Genomic DNA, 16446 nt, shown 5'->3' on the forward strand with positions numbered 1-16446 from the left:
ATTTGTTGTTTGGTGTTTTCGGGTATTTACATCATTTCTCAGTGCAAGATAGGCTATACATGGCGGCCAATATAACTGGTAGAGGAAGAACCTGGGAAAACCACAGTTTGAACCACTGATCCATGGGAAACTACTGGCACATTCAGAGTTTGAATTTTCTGACAGTACAGGAGCTGTAAATAACATCAAAGGAATTTTTCACAGATAAATAAGTTGGTTCCCAATAGTGTATTTTCCTATTTTAAAACCAATAAACTTTTACGATTATCTAAATAATTATTGTGTTATTCTTGTAGGTTGAGCCTTACTTGCACTGTTTACATGTGACATCTGACTGAAGTCCACCGGTGAAGATTTGATCTATAATACAGTTACAGTGATGAGGCCGCCCACTTTCAACATTGCCATTTGTTGCTGAAAGGAAAAATATGTCATCAAGAATAACTTAGTTATCTGCAGAATTCTTAACTCTAAAAACTGAGGAAATAGAAATATTAGACCAAAAACAATGACAATGGCTGTATGGCTGGACTGCACAGCTTTGTTTTGTCCAAATGGTGTAGCACTTTTTAAGATGCATCCTATAATCAATGTAATAAAATTACAGTAACAGTTTCAAACAAACTGAAAATTACAAAGTGTAATGCAGATGAAAGAAGCATCAAATGCTAATCATGAGGATTTAATTTTTACTGAATATTGTGTCATGAAATGTCTACATACCAAAGTTACATGACTCTGCAGACAACAGTTATCTCAGAAACTTGGCTTGAAATATAGGTGACAGTGACCTAGCTTTGTCTTAATACTGTAGTTCTCTTCATGATGCATTTACAAACCAAGCATATGATCTTGCATTGCAATGGTGCCTCAGAAACAAAGCTACATGCAAAGGTTAACATGGGTTAGTGTGGTGTGGAATAAAGCTCACAGTGACTCAGAATGCATAAGAACATAATCTGAACTGATCCCAGCTTAAGTAAATCTATGCTAGGCTGATCCCCACATTGGGCTGATCCCAGGTTAAATAAATCTATGCAAGACTGATCCCACCTAATAGTGTGTTCTGGGTAGATCCCAGCTTAAGCCAAACAGTGTCAGGTTGGTCCCAGCACCAAGGAAGTGTTCTGATTTTAAATTACATGTATCCTAACAAAACTAATCAGGTGGGCTAATTCCAGTCTACAAGACTTGTATAGTCTGGGATAATCCCAAAAAATCTCCCAATAAAGGGAGGAGGAAGGATGCTCCCCTATTTAACAACATTACGAAAAATATATTAAACAGGCATGACATTTATAATAATTAGTAAAGAATACAGGATCTGTTTTTATAAAAAACAAATTTAATATTAATTATATCAAATGAAATTCCTCAAGAATTATAGGTATGCAATAGCATTTCTTGTATATTTAAAAATGTATTCATGTGGTGCAAATTTTGTTCCGATTTAAAACTATCAGAGTAACCAGATTTTCATATGCTATAATAAGACAGCAATCTAGTATTACAACTGAAAATAGGGTCTGGACTAATTATTGCAGAGATTGGATTGGGAACGAAATTTTGAGGAAATTATGCATAATTCTGAAATTTTATTTGTACTAGGGCCCCCTGCAAAAATTAATGTACAATGTTATTGACCTCAACTAGATTATTCTCACTCTGCTCACAGATAGCAGTTGTGGCATAAAGTTTGATTAAAAGATTAAAACATAAAACAATGTAGTACATGGTTCTGCTTACTTTATCTTGAAACTGCTCCGGTGGCATAGTGGTTAGAGCATCTGCCTTGGATGTGGGAGGTTGTGGGTTTGATCCCCGAGTCATACCAAAGACTTACAAAAATGGTACTAGGAGCTGCCTCGCTTGGCGCTCAGCATTCGGAGGTTAGTGTTAGGACCGGTCAGCCCTGTGTCAGGATAATGTGACTGGGTGGAACATCATGCTACATGTCTGTCGCATGATGCTCCAGTGCTAGACATCAATATAAACTGCCACACTGCAGACATTGTAGTGATACAACTGAAAAATTGTTAAAGCTACGTTAAAAATCCAAATCACACACACATAATTTACCTTGACAGTGCTGATGAAGCAGGTCCAGTGCAGCAATGAGAAACTCATGAGCGTCTTGCTGCTCGTAACCTGCCAGGTGGCGTGCACTTGTCCATACAAGATGTAATAATCTATATGGAATGTGAGGTGCCTGAATGCCTGAGTAAAACTGAGAAAAAAAATTATCCATCAAAATTCTTGCATATACTACACATGGAATATTTAGGATTGATAAATAGGAATTAAAGACCAGTAAAATTTGTCCATGTGAAACCTCAATACCTCTAAATCAAGTGACCAAGTGACTTAGTTTGAGTAATCCATAGTTTGAACAAAGAAAGATGGCATTTCTAGATGGTTATTATTGATATTTTACAAGAAAAAGCACAATATATTATCAAAAAATGTACTGTTGCTGACTGATTTCTAAGCAAGGGCTATTTGTACTGACCAACTGATAAATAGAACGAAAACAAATAAATGGGTGGGTGTATTAGATAATGCAAGCAGCAGTTTCATTTCTCAAAAAGACAGAATAAAGTTATTAACAATCCTACAAGCTGATTCAACAAGAATGGTTCATCAACGCTTCAATTAAAACTGTGACTTTCAGTAGAAAGGCTGATTAAGTTCACTAAGTGAAAGGATCAGAGTCATTTGTTATTCGTTCTGCTGTATAAATTGTCTTGTTAACACCAATTCTGAACTGATTCCAATGTGAATGTGTGCAACGTAAACCATGACTTCACTGATTTTGCATTGTTAAGATGAGCAGGTGGTTTGAAACTGGATGAATCAATTTTAGTGATTATCAAATGAAGGAACAGGATATTTAGCATAAGAGCTGTCCAAGTTATCTTAAGTTTATTTCTAAATAAATTATACAGAGATTCTGCAAGAACTTTAAAAAGACAGTTCAAGTGATCCTGAGTGTTCAATACAACCAGTCATGAGCTATCAAGATTTTACTTTAATTCTTGTTACAACAAGATGGATCCAGACCAGCTCAGTAGTTTATATTGCACTTGGTTGATAATTATTTCAAAGATTGAGAGTTGTCACAGCTAGCTCACCATCATTTGTCAGCACTGGTGATAACAAAGTATTTAATGTAAGAAGAGTAAGTCACTATTAACTACTTTCCCTTGCACCATGATGCATAGAACACCCTGACCAAGTTACATGTAGATACCATGCCTACTGATGGAGATGGACCATAAGAACAAAACGTTTGCACATGAGTTAAACTTTAATCAATAAAACCATTAATTTATGAATAACATGTCACTATGAACAAATTTCACTTTGGTGGTACAAATAACTGACAAAGTTTCATAAACATAACATGTATACAGATAGAAATCTGCAAAGAAAAAAAGGGTCACTGCGAAGTTCTAATATTTATAAAAATGTCTAACCATGTACATGGTATGCAATAACCGAAGTGGTGCTACTTAATCAAACAGATTTGAAACTTGTCCTTGACCTGCATATCAGCTGATAGCTGTCTGAATGTAAGCTCTGACAAGTGCATGCTATACCTTCTTTTGAAATGATGACAGCTTTTTTTCTGTGGGTCTCTTACCTCTTACTGTGACAGTCTGTATGACAGTAAATTTGTCATTAAATGTATTCTTTGATAATGCATATCAGATGACAATAACATTAAAAAATTCATCCTCTCAATCCAGCCCTCCCTGAAATATGAAAAATGACCTTTCATCTATATATCATAATGAACGGAAAACTCTGTAAGATTACCACCCACCCTTCTACTTTAAGAACAGATAAATTCAGCAACTACGTATGAAAAACATCTTGATAGTTACTTAGAGTGCACTGTGTGTTGTCTGAGTAGCAAAATCTTTTGAACAGGCAATTTTGTCTAATTTAAATTGTGTATCTAATTGTCAGAAATACTAACCTCTTGAAATATCTGAGACAGTTCACACACAAGGCATTGGTTGTTATTATTTAAATTCATATGAATATTACAATTATGCTTGTCTGCCAGGAAGTAGTCTCGTAGAACTGGTGTGTGAATCAGTGCCTGCACTATACAGTTCATGAAACAAGTATTGCCCAGATTGATTAATCCTCGTAAACCTGAAATAAAATTTTTTTCATGAAGAATACATTTTACAAATATGATTAAATGCATTAAGTTTCAAATGCACTGCAAATTATTTTTTTGTGCAAAACTCAAAAGTCGTGCATATTTCAGTGTACAGGGCACTGGACTTGTAAACTAGGTACCTGTGCTGCCAATATATCCTGCAATATAATATACAGATAAAATAATAAAATACAAACATGCTAATTGATGGATTAAATAGTAGTCATTTTTTTATTTTTTTATTTAAAACTTGATTTCAATTTTGACATGTCAGATTAAGACAGACTTCCTGCTAACAAGTCCTCAAGGACCCAAGGCTCTACTGGCTGACAAAAATGTGTAGCAATTCATAAGTTCATTTCTTCCCTCCTTTTATAGTTTCAATTGCTGAGTAATGAAATAATCTTATATACTCTGGACATAAAATATTTTTTTGGTACGTTTTAATTTGATCATTTTCAGAAGATAAAAGCAGTGCAAAAATGTCACACAGGGTCCATGCAGGATTCAAATTTTCAGTTGATGTGACTCATCTCCTGCCAAAATAGGGAAAAGTGAATGCAAAGAGGTACACATTTTGACTATTCAAAAGCAGTTCTTAAAAACTTTTACGTCAAATAAAACATACAAATTACAGAACTTTATGAAAACATTCAAAATTGTCTTAGGACAGAACACCTCTGAACACACTTCTTATACTGTCAAGATATAGCTTCATGTGAAGTCTGGTTTAATTTGTAGTTATATTTTTGGAAAACAAAAAATATATGGAAGATTATAGGATTATAAGATTAAAATTAGTATATCCCATGCATATCAAACATTGATCAGGAGTACTAATTTAGATGGAGACTGGCACTATTTAGACTTAGGACAAGGACCTCTAGGAGTCCAGTTGTATAAAGCACTAGCCTTTACAGATCACAAACAGATCTCACTTCAGTCTGCATGGGTTCGAGTCTCGACTTGACAAACATGGGTATGTGAGAAAGCTTGTTGGTAGCTTCCAATGCATCAGTGGTCCTTCCTGGTTTCTTCCTCCACCAAATATGATGACCATCATGTATTGCCTACCATGTGCTGAAAAAATGGCATTAAACCCCACAAAATCAAACCAAACTTCATTATGGACCATCTTAAGTCATAAGAAGTTATGAGAAGACTATCTACATATTATAAGAAGTCTTTGAGTGAAAGTTACTTATCAATAATTATCCATGCAGAAGGAGTAGCAGTGACAAGATTTTCACAGTTAAAGTTTGTCAGACCGTCACTGTTTTAATTTAGGTTCATCTAAATGGCATATGATCAACTCTGTGAAAACTCTTGTACATCACTAATAGTTCTGAAGGAACAAAGATAAAAAATGTTCAAGCTGACAGCCATAGTGGATGTTCAAGCTGACAGCCATAGTGGTTGTCCAAGGGGGACCATTTTCAAGAGTATGCTCCAGATGATAATTTCATTAACAAAATGCTTGGGGGGCTGGGTCAAATTAAAAAATTAATAATCTTGTTTAAACCGTGTTAATATTTTGTTTGGGTGTTTTTGCATTTCTGCTAAAGGATTGGTTGCCCTGTTGTAAAACAATCAATATTGCCTCAGGTGTTGTTTAAATACACTTGTTTCCCTTCAACATCATTCCCTATTTTAAGTTCTATCTGGAACACTGCATTGTTTGGTTTATTAACTACTTTAAAATTTCACTCCTCAATATGATACTATTACAATGTATCATGCTGAAATTTAAAACTGAAAGTCTAAGTCAGACAACCTGAACTATGACCTTCAGGTTTATTCGGAATGCCAAAACCCACATAAAAATATAAATATTTTTAATTCTGTATGCATGAAATTTATGGTGGTGAGTCAAGAGTTAGGTGCAGTTAAAAGTGAAACCATGTAGGATGTCTTCCTCTGGTTTGGGGTGGTAGTAAAAGTACTTCCAGGGATGAGTCACAGGATACATGCTTGGCATCATGCAGGAGGTCCCTCCAACTTCTTTCCAAACTTTTTTGTTTTAACTCAAGTGCTGCTGATTTCACCTATTATGCTAGTGGCTTGTCAGCATGGTTTCTCATCACATAACTATACGGAGACGAAGGGCAGTGGACATTTAAAAAAAGAAATTGAAAAGAAATTATTGAGGGTGATGGAAGAAGGCCCTGAACTTGAGGATTTTGATTCAGTGGTGAAGTTTATTAAAGTTTAAGAAAAATGAATTCAGTGTGTTGTGTTGTTTAAAGATTAAACGAAAGAAAAAGTGAATGGAATTTGTTTCTTCCTGCAGTGTCTTGGCGAAATGATTTATTGGAAATAGAAGCTAATTGAAAATTATAGAAAAAAACATGGATCTCTTCAGTGATTCCTTAAAGCCACACACAAAATTAAAGAATGGCAATGCAAAGGCATTGATATTTGTTAAAGTCATGACATGACAAATCCCAATTATTGTCTTAGACTTTCACTCTTGTAAACATATATTAATATTTAACAATGAATGAGCAGTAGCAATCTGATGGAATTTATATTGGTAACATAAAAATACACACATATTGTTTTGAAATACTGCAAGTGTTAAAAAAGTCTCGTTATGAGACTCCTCTTTCGTCTGGGCCTAGGGCTCTGACATTTTTCGAGGGAGGAGTCCCAGGACTGCAACTTTTAAAAACGTATGAAGAACCATTATTATGAGCATTAACCCAATTATATTTACTACAGCGATTAAAAAATAGTCTTGTAAGTTTCAAAATAAAAGCATTATATGATTGTATAATGAATGCTCTATCTCTATTTTTTTCCACTGTATTTGCAAATGTGAAATAAATATTTTGTCCCTTTAAAATTTTCATCACTTTACCTTTTTCAAATCAGAAGTACCTCTTCAATGCATATAAAGTCATTGTTTTCTCCATGATGCAAAACTGCATGAATCACTAACAAAATTAATCAATCACCACTCTGATATGAGCAAATACGTAAAAATCATACACAGGAGATTTGTCATGGCCTAAGAAAACTCTGGGTATTCAATAATACTAGCTAGTAATAGTAGTCATTTAAGCACCTGACTCCTAGATCATGCACCAAAATCAAGTACTTAACTGAAATTTTGCATTTAAATCAGCAGAAACTTTCACTGATAAACAATATTTAACAGCAGTTGTTAGATTTTCCCCTCTTTCAGCTTTTACATGCAGATCTACTTCATAGGATTCAGTCATCGTCATAATACATGATAAGTGCTGTCAATAATTGGGATACAAATTGGAAGTTTAATCTTTATTTACATGTTATTCATTACATGCATTTGTAGAAAAATAGCTGTCTCTTTGTTCTTTTTTTATGAAAACTATCAACCAACCCCCTAACAATCCCCACCCCCTACAAAAGATTAAGAGGGAGAATAACATGTCTGTGTGAAAATCCTGGAATGTCACCAATTTGAATATGAGCCATTTCACAGAAACCCCAACAATTAAACGTCATGCCCCCCCACCCAGTATATCTTAGTATATACAACAATACCGTTTCTCATCAAAATCTGGGACTCAGTTTTAATGTGTTAGATCAGACTTCCAGTAATTCTCATTCAATGATTTGGGTAACTTTAAAAAATTTATGACACTCATCAACCTTATATATTTATCACAAAGTTTCCATTCATTAATTTCATAAAGACATGTCATAAATACTGTATGTAACACAACGAAATAGCACCTAGCAACATCACATACAAATCACACAAGTCTCTGAAGTTTCATGATCAATAGTATTTTAAACATGTTTTTACTTGAACTGAAACCTAAGAAACTCATAGTACAATATTCCAGTTCCTCAAGGCAGCTTGTGGCATATAATATCATTTAAACTGTTTCATACCTTTCATATCTAACAAACATTTTTGCAAAACTATAACTGATTGGCAAACCTATAGTGGACCTTTCCTCTACCCGTCTTCGTTTTGAGTTTCTTCTAAGCAAATCAATCTCTTGGTCACTGGGCTCCCATTCCAGGAATGTCATTTTGATACCTGAAATTGAATAAAAATTACATCATATCAGCCATTTCAAGCTTTTAGGTTAGTTTGAAATTAATAAAAGATGCAATATATTGCTATATTTCTTCTGTGAAAAATGGTGGGGACCTTCCTAATGAAATTCTTGGAAAAGTTGTGGAGGATTTAGATATAGCATTAAATTGTTCATTTTTTCTTCTTCTGAAAGTCTGGGAGGGACTTATTTTTAAGTATGGGATAATCATAAGAGATATATGGGAAGTATGTATTAATGTGATAATCTAATTGTATTTGTATCCTGGAAAAATATAAAACCGTAAATATTTTAAGTATACAGATGATGCATATCTAAGCAAAATAAAGACAAATATCCATTGTTTGGCAGCTTGAGACAAAAAAAAGTAAATCACTCAATGTTTTTCTGATTGAAACAAATTAATCGCCAATAAAATAAAATCCCATGCTGAAAACTGGCTTTGTGAGAAGCCATATATTCGCATTTTGTCGAACTGATTTTAATTTAAAGTGCAATCAAACAAATGCCAATATTTTATCAGAAATGAATTCAGTGAAGTCATAAATGATTCAGAATTTTTAAGCATCCTGCCAAATGAAGCAAACTGCCAATAAAACAATTCAAAGTTGTTAACCAGGTCCACTTACTTTGACAACCAGCTTCGTGAGCTGCCACAATATGCTCCATTTCTGAACAGTTGATTATCATTTGATGTCCAAACATATCAATGCTAATATTTGATCAAAAGGCAGCCCATTTATGTCATCACTGTTTCATCCTCTATCATAAACTTTAAATGTAATGTCAAAACAATCCAACTAATTCAGTTGACCTAAGCCAGACCTGACATCAGTGAACAATTAACTCCTCCCAGTGCATATATATTTCTTCCATTGGTGAGATATTATTGGCCATCAAGGTCTAAACTGTTGTCAAGCAGATGTCAATCAGTGCCTCCTACAGTAAATTTGTTATGGACAGTGTACTCTTAGTAAGAAACTAAGCTGGAGATGAATCAAGGATAATTAAAATTGATGCTTGAGCCAAATTCTATGTGCATCAAAATGACACACAAGTCAAAATTTCCGAAAGTAAAAAATGGGTCATATTTAAATTCCAAGTGTCAAAACCCAAGGGTATGCATCTATTGAAAAGCCTATGTGACACTGTTAATTTGAAAGTCAAGAAAGTGTGATTGCAATACTTTAAATTAGTAATTAAAAGCTGTAAAAAACCACTCCATGATGAAGAATTTTGTTTCCTAAATATATCAACAGACTATTATCCCTAAAAATGTGGTAAGTATAGACAAATGTCGACTCTCTATATAACAAACATCACTATGTAATGCTCATTAATTTGTTTACTTGTACCTTTATATGGTGTCAGAAATACCAAGCAAGAAACCATAAACTGGTGCATTTCTTCCCATCAAGACCAGGCAATAGAAATAAGCCAGTGCTTACCCACTCCAAAAGGTAGCTTAGGAGTGCTGGCCCTTGCTATCTCTTCCAACTCTTTATCATACACATAATCCTGACAGGCAAAACAGTGGACGACACCATAACACACATCAATAGCTACAAAAAAAGAAAACATGAATATCGAATGGTAAGTGCTAATCAGAAATGAAATGATTCACCTGTGTTAGTCTAAGTCTAAGTCTAAGTCTGTAACACCTAGATGCATATTATCTGACCAGAATATAATAATGAGTTTAAAGATAATTGAAAAGAAAGGAAATTTGTACTGGAAATGATATTTATTTGAAATTATTCACCAGATCACATTAATCTTAGGAATTCACTTCTTCTGCCTCTCAAATCAGCACCCCCTAGATGAAGAAAAAAATTGTCCTACCTGTCAATGTATTGTACAATGCTATGTATAGTATCTATAGGCGGCAACTCTTCTAAAATACCATAATAAGTACTCTCTCTAGTTACCGTTAGGTAGCTACCTATATACTGTATATTCTTCAGTTTAAGCTTCAGCATAATATCAAATAGGGATGCTTACATTTACTGGGAGGTATATGCAGGCCTATTCATAATGTTGTTAGGTAAGTATTCAGGGAGAAATATAATTAGTGATACAAATTTCCTTGTTCTATCTAATACATTACCAGATCACTTAACATTAGGAAAATAGATTGGAGTATGAGGAAATGCATTAGCATCCAACCTCTACTATGGTTATCCTTTCAGAAGATTTTATAGGATTAAATAATCAGTGTTGGGATTTATTGAAGTGTAAATTTGTACCCAATCACACACATAGTAGATAAAATACAAGGGATTTTATGTTTAGTTTTTGAGTGATTAGATAACAATTTACTTTAATAAAACACATCAATAATCATTTAATCCTTATAATTCCAATTGTCCTCCTTTCTGTGATGAAAACAGTTGACCGCACCAATAAAGCATTCAATTTTAGGTAGCTCATAGTTTTCCATCACTAAAATTACAAAATAAGAACACTAATACTTGAAATAATGCTAGCATCAACAGTATCACAATGAAAGCTGAAACTGAAGAACAATCAGTAACAGAAGGAATGGATGTAAGAGGTAGCAGAAGTTAATTCCCAACATGATTAAGAAATGTATTCAACTGGGTTGCTTTTGGTATTGCTGGTTTTACTTTAAGATTGCAGATTAATTTTTGGTACTAATAATATGGAGACAAAGCAGTTGATACATGACCATGTATTTTAAGCATCACTTCAATAATAAGCAGAATTCTGTGTTTGCAAAACAGGTATCCCTGCATTTTCCTGTTCAATTAAACCCCAAGTTTAGGTTGCCTGGGAAGGTCCAGGAGGGTCGTAACAGCCCCAATGGGAATGTCAACTGGTTCTATGTATTTGTCTTATCATGCCCGCTAAAAATGTGCATGGCTATATGGTGGGTATCTAAAATGTTTCCAAGTTATAAGTTAAGGGCTTAATCCCTTGTGGGTGTAAGGCTAGACCCTCCTGCCAATATCTTTTGCAAGTATAATTGTCTCTTCATGCCCATTAGGTGTAATTATATTCATGTATGTATGCATGTGTGTGAGTGTGTGCTAATCTCAGTAGTTTCTTTTATTTTCTATGTTATGAACCAGGGACTATCTCTGATGACACATGCCAGTTTTCGGATAAGTGAGACAAATTTATGTAAAATCACCCTTATAATAGCCACACACACAGTGAATGATAATAATTCCCAAAGCAATTGCACATTCATACATCCACAGACTATTACTGACAAAGTTACATGTATCTAGATTTAACAGTGCAGGTATGACCCTATGTATGTAAACAAAACTGTATCACAATATCATCATGCATTTCTGAAACAAATTTTGTTGATACCTAAATGCACGAGATAGAATCACCCACCTTGACCTTTACATATTAATGAATATAACGTCGATTTGTTACTTTAAATTAACATCAAAAATTTTAAAACATGCAGGGCTTTAAAGCTCCACTTGCCTAATGCCTCAATTCAGCTAAAGCAAGCTCAAGTTCAAGGGTATGTGCCTGTGGGCAAGTCCCAAAAACCGACAGAGAAAGAAAGGGGTCACGTTCAGTTTTAAACTGTGATCATGCCATAGTACAGATATCAGCAGATTTATTTAGCATTCATATGTAACACTCCATTTTAGGACTCCATTTGGGCAGAAAAATCATATGCAATGGGTGTGACCTAGGACAGCAGGTCTGCTACTGAGTTGAGCAAGCCTAGTAGGCATGTGTGTGTGCGTGTGTGATTTGGATTTTTAATGTAGTTTAAAATAAATTTCAGTTATACTGCTATGATGTCTGCAGTGTCTGCAGTGTGGCAGTATATAGTGATGTCTAGCACTAGGGAATCATGCCGCAGACATGTAGTATCATGTCCCGCCCAGTCACATTATTTTGACAATGGGCTGACCAGTCCTAACACCAACCTATTAATGCTGAGTGCATAGCAAAGCAACAGTAAGTACCATTTTTATAAGACTTTGGAATGACTTGGCCGGGATTCAAACCTGCGACCTCCAACATCTGAGATGGAAACTCTAACCACTAGGCCACAGGAATGGTTCCTAGCAGGCGAAGAAATTCCCATGCAGATATAATTTTCCTCAAAAGTAAGGTGCTAACATGGTTCAGACTTCAATGCCCGAGGGAGACGAAATATGCTGACTATGTATTGAACTCCATACCTAGGTGAACAAATTGTGGAGATTGCACCAGGTCTGATTCTTCTTTGTTGATAAGTCCAGATTGGTTATCATGTCTTGTTAGATCTAACTCACTGATGTTTCTGCAGGATGTTGTCCAGGTAACTTGATGTTGCCACAATAGAAATGGTTCAAACATGTGCCAATACTTGATTCAGCAGAAAAGTAAAGACCCAGGGGTCGTTGCTGAACCCCAATTGGAGTGCCCTGAATTGGTATACAATATTGCTGGCAAATCACAGGAACGCGATGGAAGCCTTGTAAATAGAGACATGAAGGTATGTGCCATTCAAGTCCACAATGATGGAAAAGTCTCCCCCATGGATGGCATTCAAAATGTACTGTGGTATTTCCATTGGGAACCAAGGGGCATGGATGAATTGATTGAGGTGCTTAGGCTGACGACCAGACACATTGTTCTGTTTGCCTTTGGAAACAAGAAATCTCTGGAGTAAATGATAGGACCTTCTCAGTTGGAATGAGATAACTGTTGAATCACTGATACATGGTGTTCCAAGGCAATGGATGCCATGGTAAAGGAAACTCACTTGTAAGTACAAGAAATGACAGAATTATACATATAAAAAGAGTTTCTTAAGGGCATTAGACAGGCATACATGAATATTGTAGCCCAAACCTATCTTGTAAAGTCACATAGGCTACCAGTGCAAATGACTAAGTGCTCTTTAAATATGATGGAGTGCTTATGTTGACAAACATGACACAAGTGTCGCCTATAGAAAAGTGGATGAGCAAGATGTGATTGAGTAAACCATGTATAAAAATCTTACCAATACTTGTCCGACCAGAGCGGAAGCAATACAGATATGTACATGTGTCTGTATTACATATAATAAAAAAACTTTACATAAAAGGAAATGAGGCACTGTAATAGATACTTACAAAGTAGGTGCAACAATATCCAAAATGAGGCAATTACTTGTAGGGAAAAAAGCACACAGACTGCCTGTATAAGTACAAACACTAAAGTTGGCATCCAGATGCTATGAATGCCTTGGAATAGAAACTCACCAATATGTACCTGTTTGTAATGGCATTACACATATATCAGGAGTTTATATAAGTGATAGAGACTTGCACATACATAAAATAATTACAGGCGGGCAAAATGTGAAGTCACTTAGGCTCCCTATGCAAGCCCCTAAATGTGTGATGACAAAGTGTTAGCAAATTGTAAAGGCAGAACTCTGTCAGCATAGGAAGAGAAAAGGTTGGAAATATAGATGGAGACTACTTTGCTTTGAAGTGAGAAAAAAAAAACCTTCAACTTGTAATGGTATATCTTTCACGTAGATTAAGGCTTTTGCGAGGTCTCTCGTGACGAGACAATGCTTCTTGGCATGAGTGGAAGTAGTAACTGTTATATTATTAGGCTTTGCTGCTAAGTCTTATACATTAGGGAAGATCACTCTACATGAACACTACATAGGTTGGCAGACAACTTTTAGTTCCCCTTATCTAAAAGTAGTATCTGGGAGGGATGGATTTGTGAGGTAGTAGTTCTTCTAAGGTATTATGATTGGGTAATGTATTTAACTAAGAAATGGATAAAATCATTGTTCCCAGATCACTTAGTTGTGAATATAAATAAATAATTGCAAAAAGTATAGCTTTCTTTATTGCCGATAAAGTTCAAAGATGGGTTTGCTTACTTTTTGAGGCAAAGAAATGGAAACTTGACAAAGTTTCCACAAACTAATCTAATAAAACCATTAAGAAGAAAAACAGATAATATATTTTTAAGTTTTAAGTCTTTTATCTAAACATCTCTTTCTCTAAACAGCTCTATCCATGTCTCTCTTTAAATGTAACTTTTTCCAAAACTCGTATATAGCTTCAATTCATTTATCTATCTAAGAATTTAGCTAAGAATATATTTATCTCTGCTTTTATAACTATATGTGCATTCTATACAATCCTATTCTTCTCATCTACATACATATCTACATGTACTACTTTAGACATTGGCAACCTTTCGTATTGCTCTGCCAGGTCCACTCAGTTGTAGAGTGCTGCCTGCCAAGTAATATTCATCCCTTCAACTTGATTAACATTTTTAATACATACAATACAAAACTACAACTCGTACTGCATACCTTTCAAAACAGTCTGGTTTGCCACCATTGGTACACAGGCCATAGGCTGCCAAGACCTGTACTACTTACATCTTTTTTTTATAACTTCAATTATTGAAACAAGGTTATAAGGTGCAAAAAAAGATTTAAAAAACTTTTTTATTTGTAATATAAATATGTGATTTTATGAAAACATTATATGTTTTATTTGACATAATGTTTTAATTTAAGTTGTGATCTTATGCTTTCATATTTTGCAGTAAGCTTAAATCTTCCAGGGGCAAGTTCAATTTTCTAGAAAGAGTGCACATGGCAAGCTAACTTTATTAATCCTTGTTATACATTTAATGAAGTTTGTAGAGATAACTAGACTTCTGCAATAAAGCCAAAAATATAAGTACTTTTCACATTTAATGAAAACCTTCCATGACCAAACACTTCTAAACCCTTAAACAATGTTCCCAAGATCAAATTTCTTGTTTTGCAGAATTCAAAGTCTAGCTTCAAACATATTTCAAGTTTTGAAGCCTCCACCTTCAGTGAAGCAGTAATAGTTTTGCAAAATTACACATGAACGTCTGCATGCCTGGAAAATTATCATCACATACTGTAGTTTCTTCCTTATGAATGTGACTCTGGACTCGTGTCATGTACCAATATGTGTGTTTGTCATGAGTGTGTGAGTGAGTGAGTGATCGATCGCATCTGGCACCCAACGAAGGACCTGGGATGGAGAGAAGATTGTATTTGACAGGTAAACCAAACCGAGATGTGAGTTGTCTTTTACTTCAGGTTGAAATGATAACATTTGCTTGTCGATTCTGGGATTTATTATGAGTGGAAATTGTATGAAATAAACCAGACTCGAAGGGTATAATTTTTTCAAATGATATTCAATCCCTAGTCTTCCACTTGTGTGAAAGACAAGTGTTCTACATCTTCACCACTCGTACTGCATGAAGGGTTGTCCATCTCAAGAACTAGAGTAGGAATGCCAGAAGCTTTTGTTAGTTTGGTGGGGAATTGATTTTAATACTTGTGAAGCACAGGAATCATGTACCGTGATCACTCACTCACTGATGACAAACACATACATTGGTACATGACACAAGTCCTGGGTCAGACGAACATAGGGACAATTACAAAAAAGGCACAAATCAGTATGTTTCCAAGCACATTTCTTAGTTATAGCCTTCCCCTTGAATCCAAAAGCAGACGTCTCTATAATATTTTATAGTCTATTCATTTACAAATGGATATGGACCTACCAGATTTCCGATCTTTAACAACTATATGTTTATAATATGTTTATCACTTTTTCCAAAACCATTTTCATAATTTTTTGCCCTAAAGTTTATTTACCTAAATAATGTTCTTTTTTGTAGGCATGTTCATGTATGTGTCCTCTACCATAGCAGCCTATGTATACACATGACATGCAGGCATGAAGTCGAGGAGCATAGAGCCTGCAGACATAACATATGCATTGGTTTGCCTGAAAAAGACAAAATAAATTTGGTTAGCATTTTACTTATCTGAGTTCTGTATGATAAAGCTAATGGAAAGGATATCAGGCCAGTTCAACCTGGCTCTATTTTTCAAAACTGTTTATGGAATCTTAGGCAAGATGTAAATGCATCCTATTTTCTTCTCATGGATACAACCTTCAAAATTATAATGCAAATTCGAAATTCATTTAAGTGAATTCCATATTCTGGAACAGTGGGCAGAAAAAAAACTTTAATAGCCCTTGAGGTGAAAAATGCACTTCCCGGAAATGTACAAGTCTGAAGCACCTTTATTTCCTTAACATGCCTTTTGTATTTGTTTGCAACATCAGTGGCACTGTGATAAGAAACGTTTAGTATATAATCATTTGTCAATAAATGTTTGAATGGGCGAATAAAATAAAGAAAAGTCATTTT

The 16446-nt window shown here is 34.8% G+C and overlaps 1 protein-coding gene across 1 annotated transcript in view; it reads right to left on the reverse strand.

The window, feature by feature from the left end:
• LOC149802582 (ubiquitin carboxyl-terminal hydrolase 22-like) overlaps positions 1 to 16446 on the reverse strand; it is a 45081-nt gene that overhangs the window by 28260 nt on the left and 375 nt on the right. The window contains exons 2-7 of the mRNA XM_089951858.1: positions 15884 to 16016; positions 9675 to 9788; positions 8106 to 8207; positions 3983 to 4164; positions 2080 to 2227; positions 309 to 414 (exon numbers count right to left, since the gene is read on the reverse strand). Of these exons, the coding sequence (XP_089807984.1) occupies positions 309 to 414; positions 2080 to 2227; positions 3983 to 4164; positions 8106 to 8207; positions 9675 to 9788; positions 15884 to 16016 (785 nt within the window). The remainder of the gene's footprint in view (positions 1 to 308; positions 415 to 2079; positions 2228 to 3982; positions 4165 to 8105; positions 8208 to 9674; positions 9789 to 15883; positions 16017 to 16446) is intronic.

Source organism: Sinohyriopsis cumingii, chromosome 3, assembly GCF_028554795.1.
Source record: "Sinohyriopsis cumingii isolate HCF-2022 chromosome 3, ASM2855479v2, whole genome shotgun sequence".
In the NCBI taxonomy this organism is placed as follows: Eukaryota; Metazoa; Mollusca; class Bivalvia; order Unionida; family Unionidae; genus Sinohyriopsis; species Sinohyriopsis cumingii.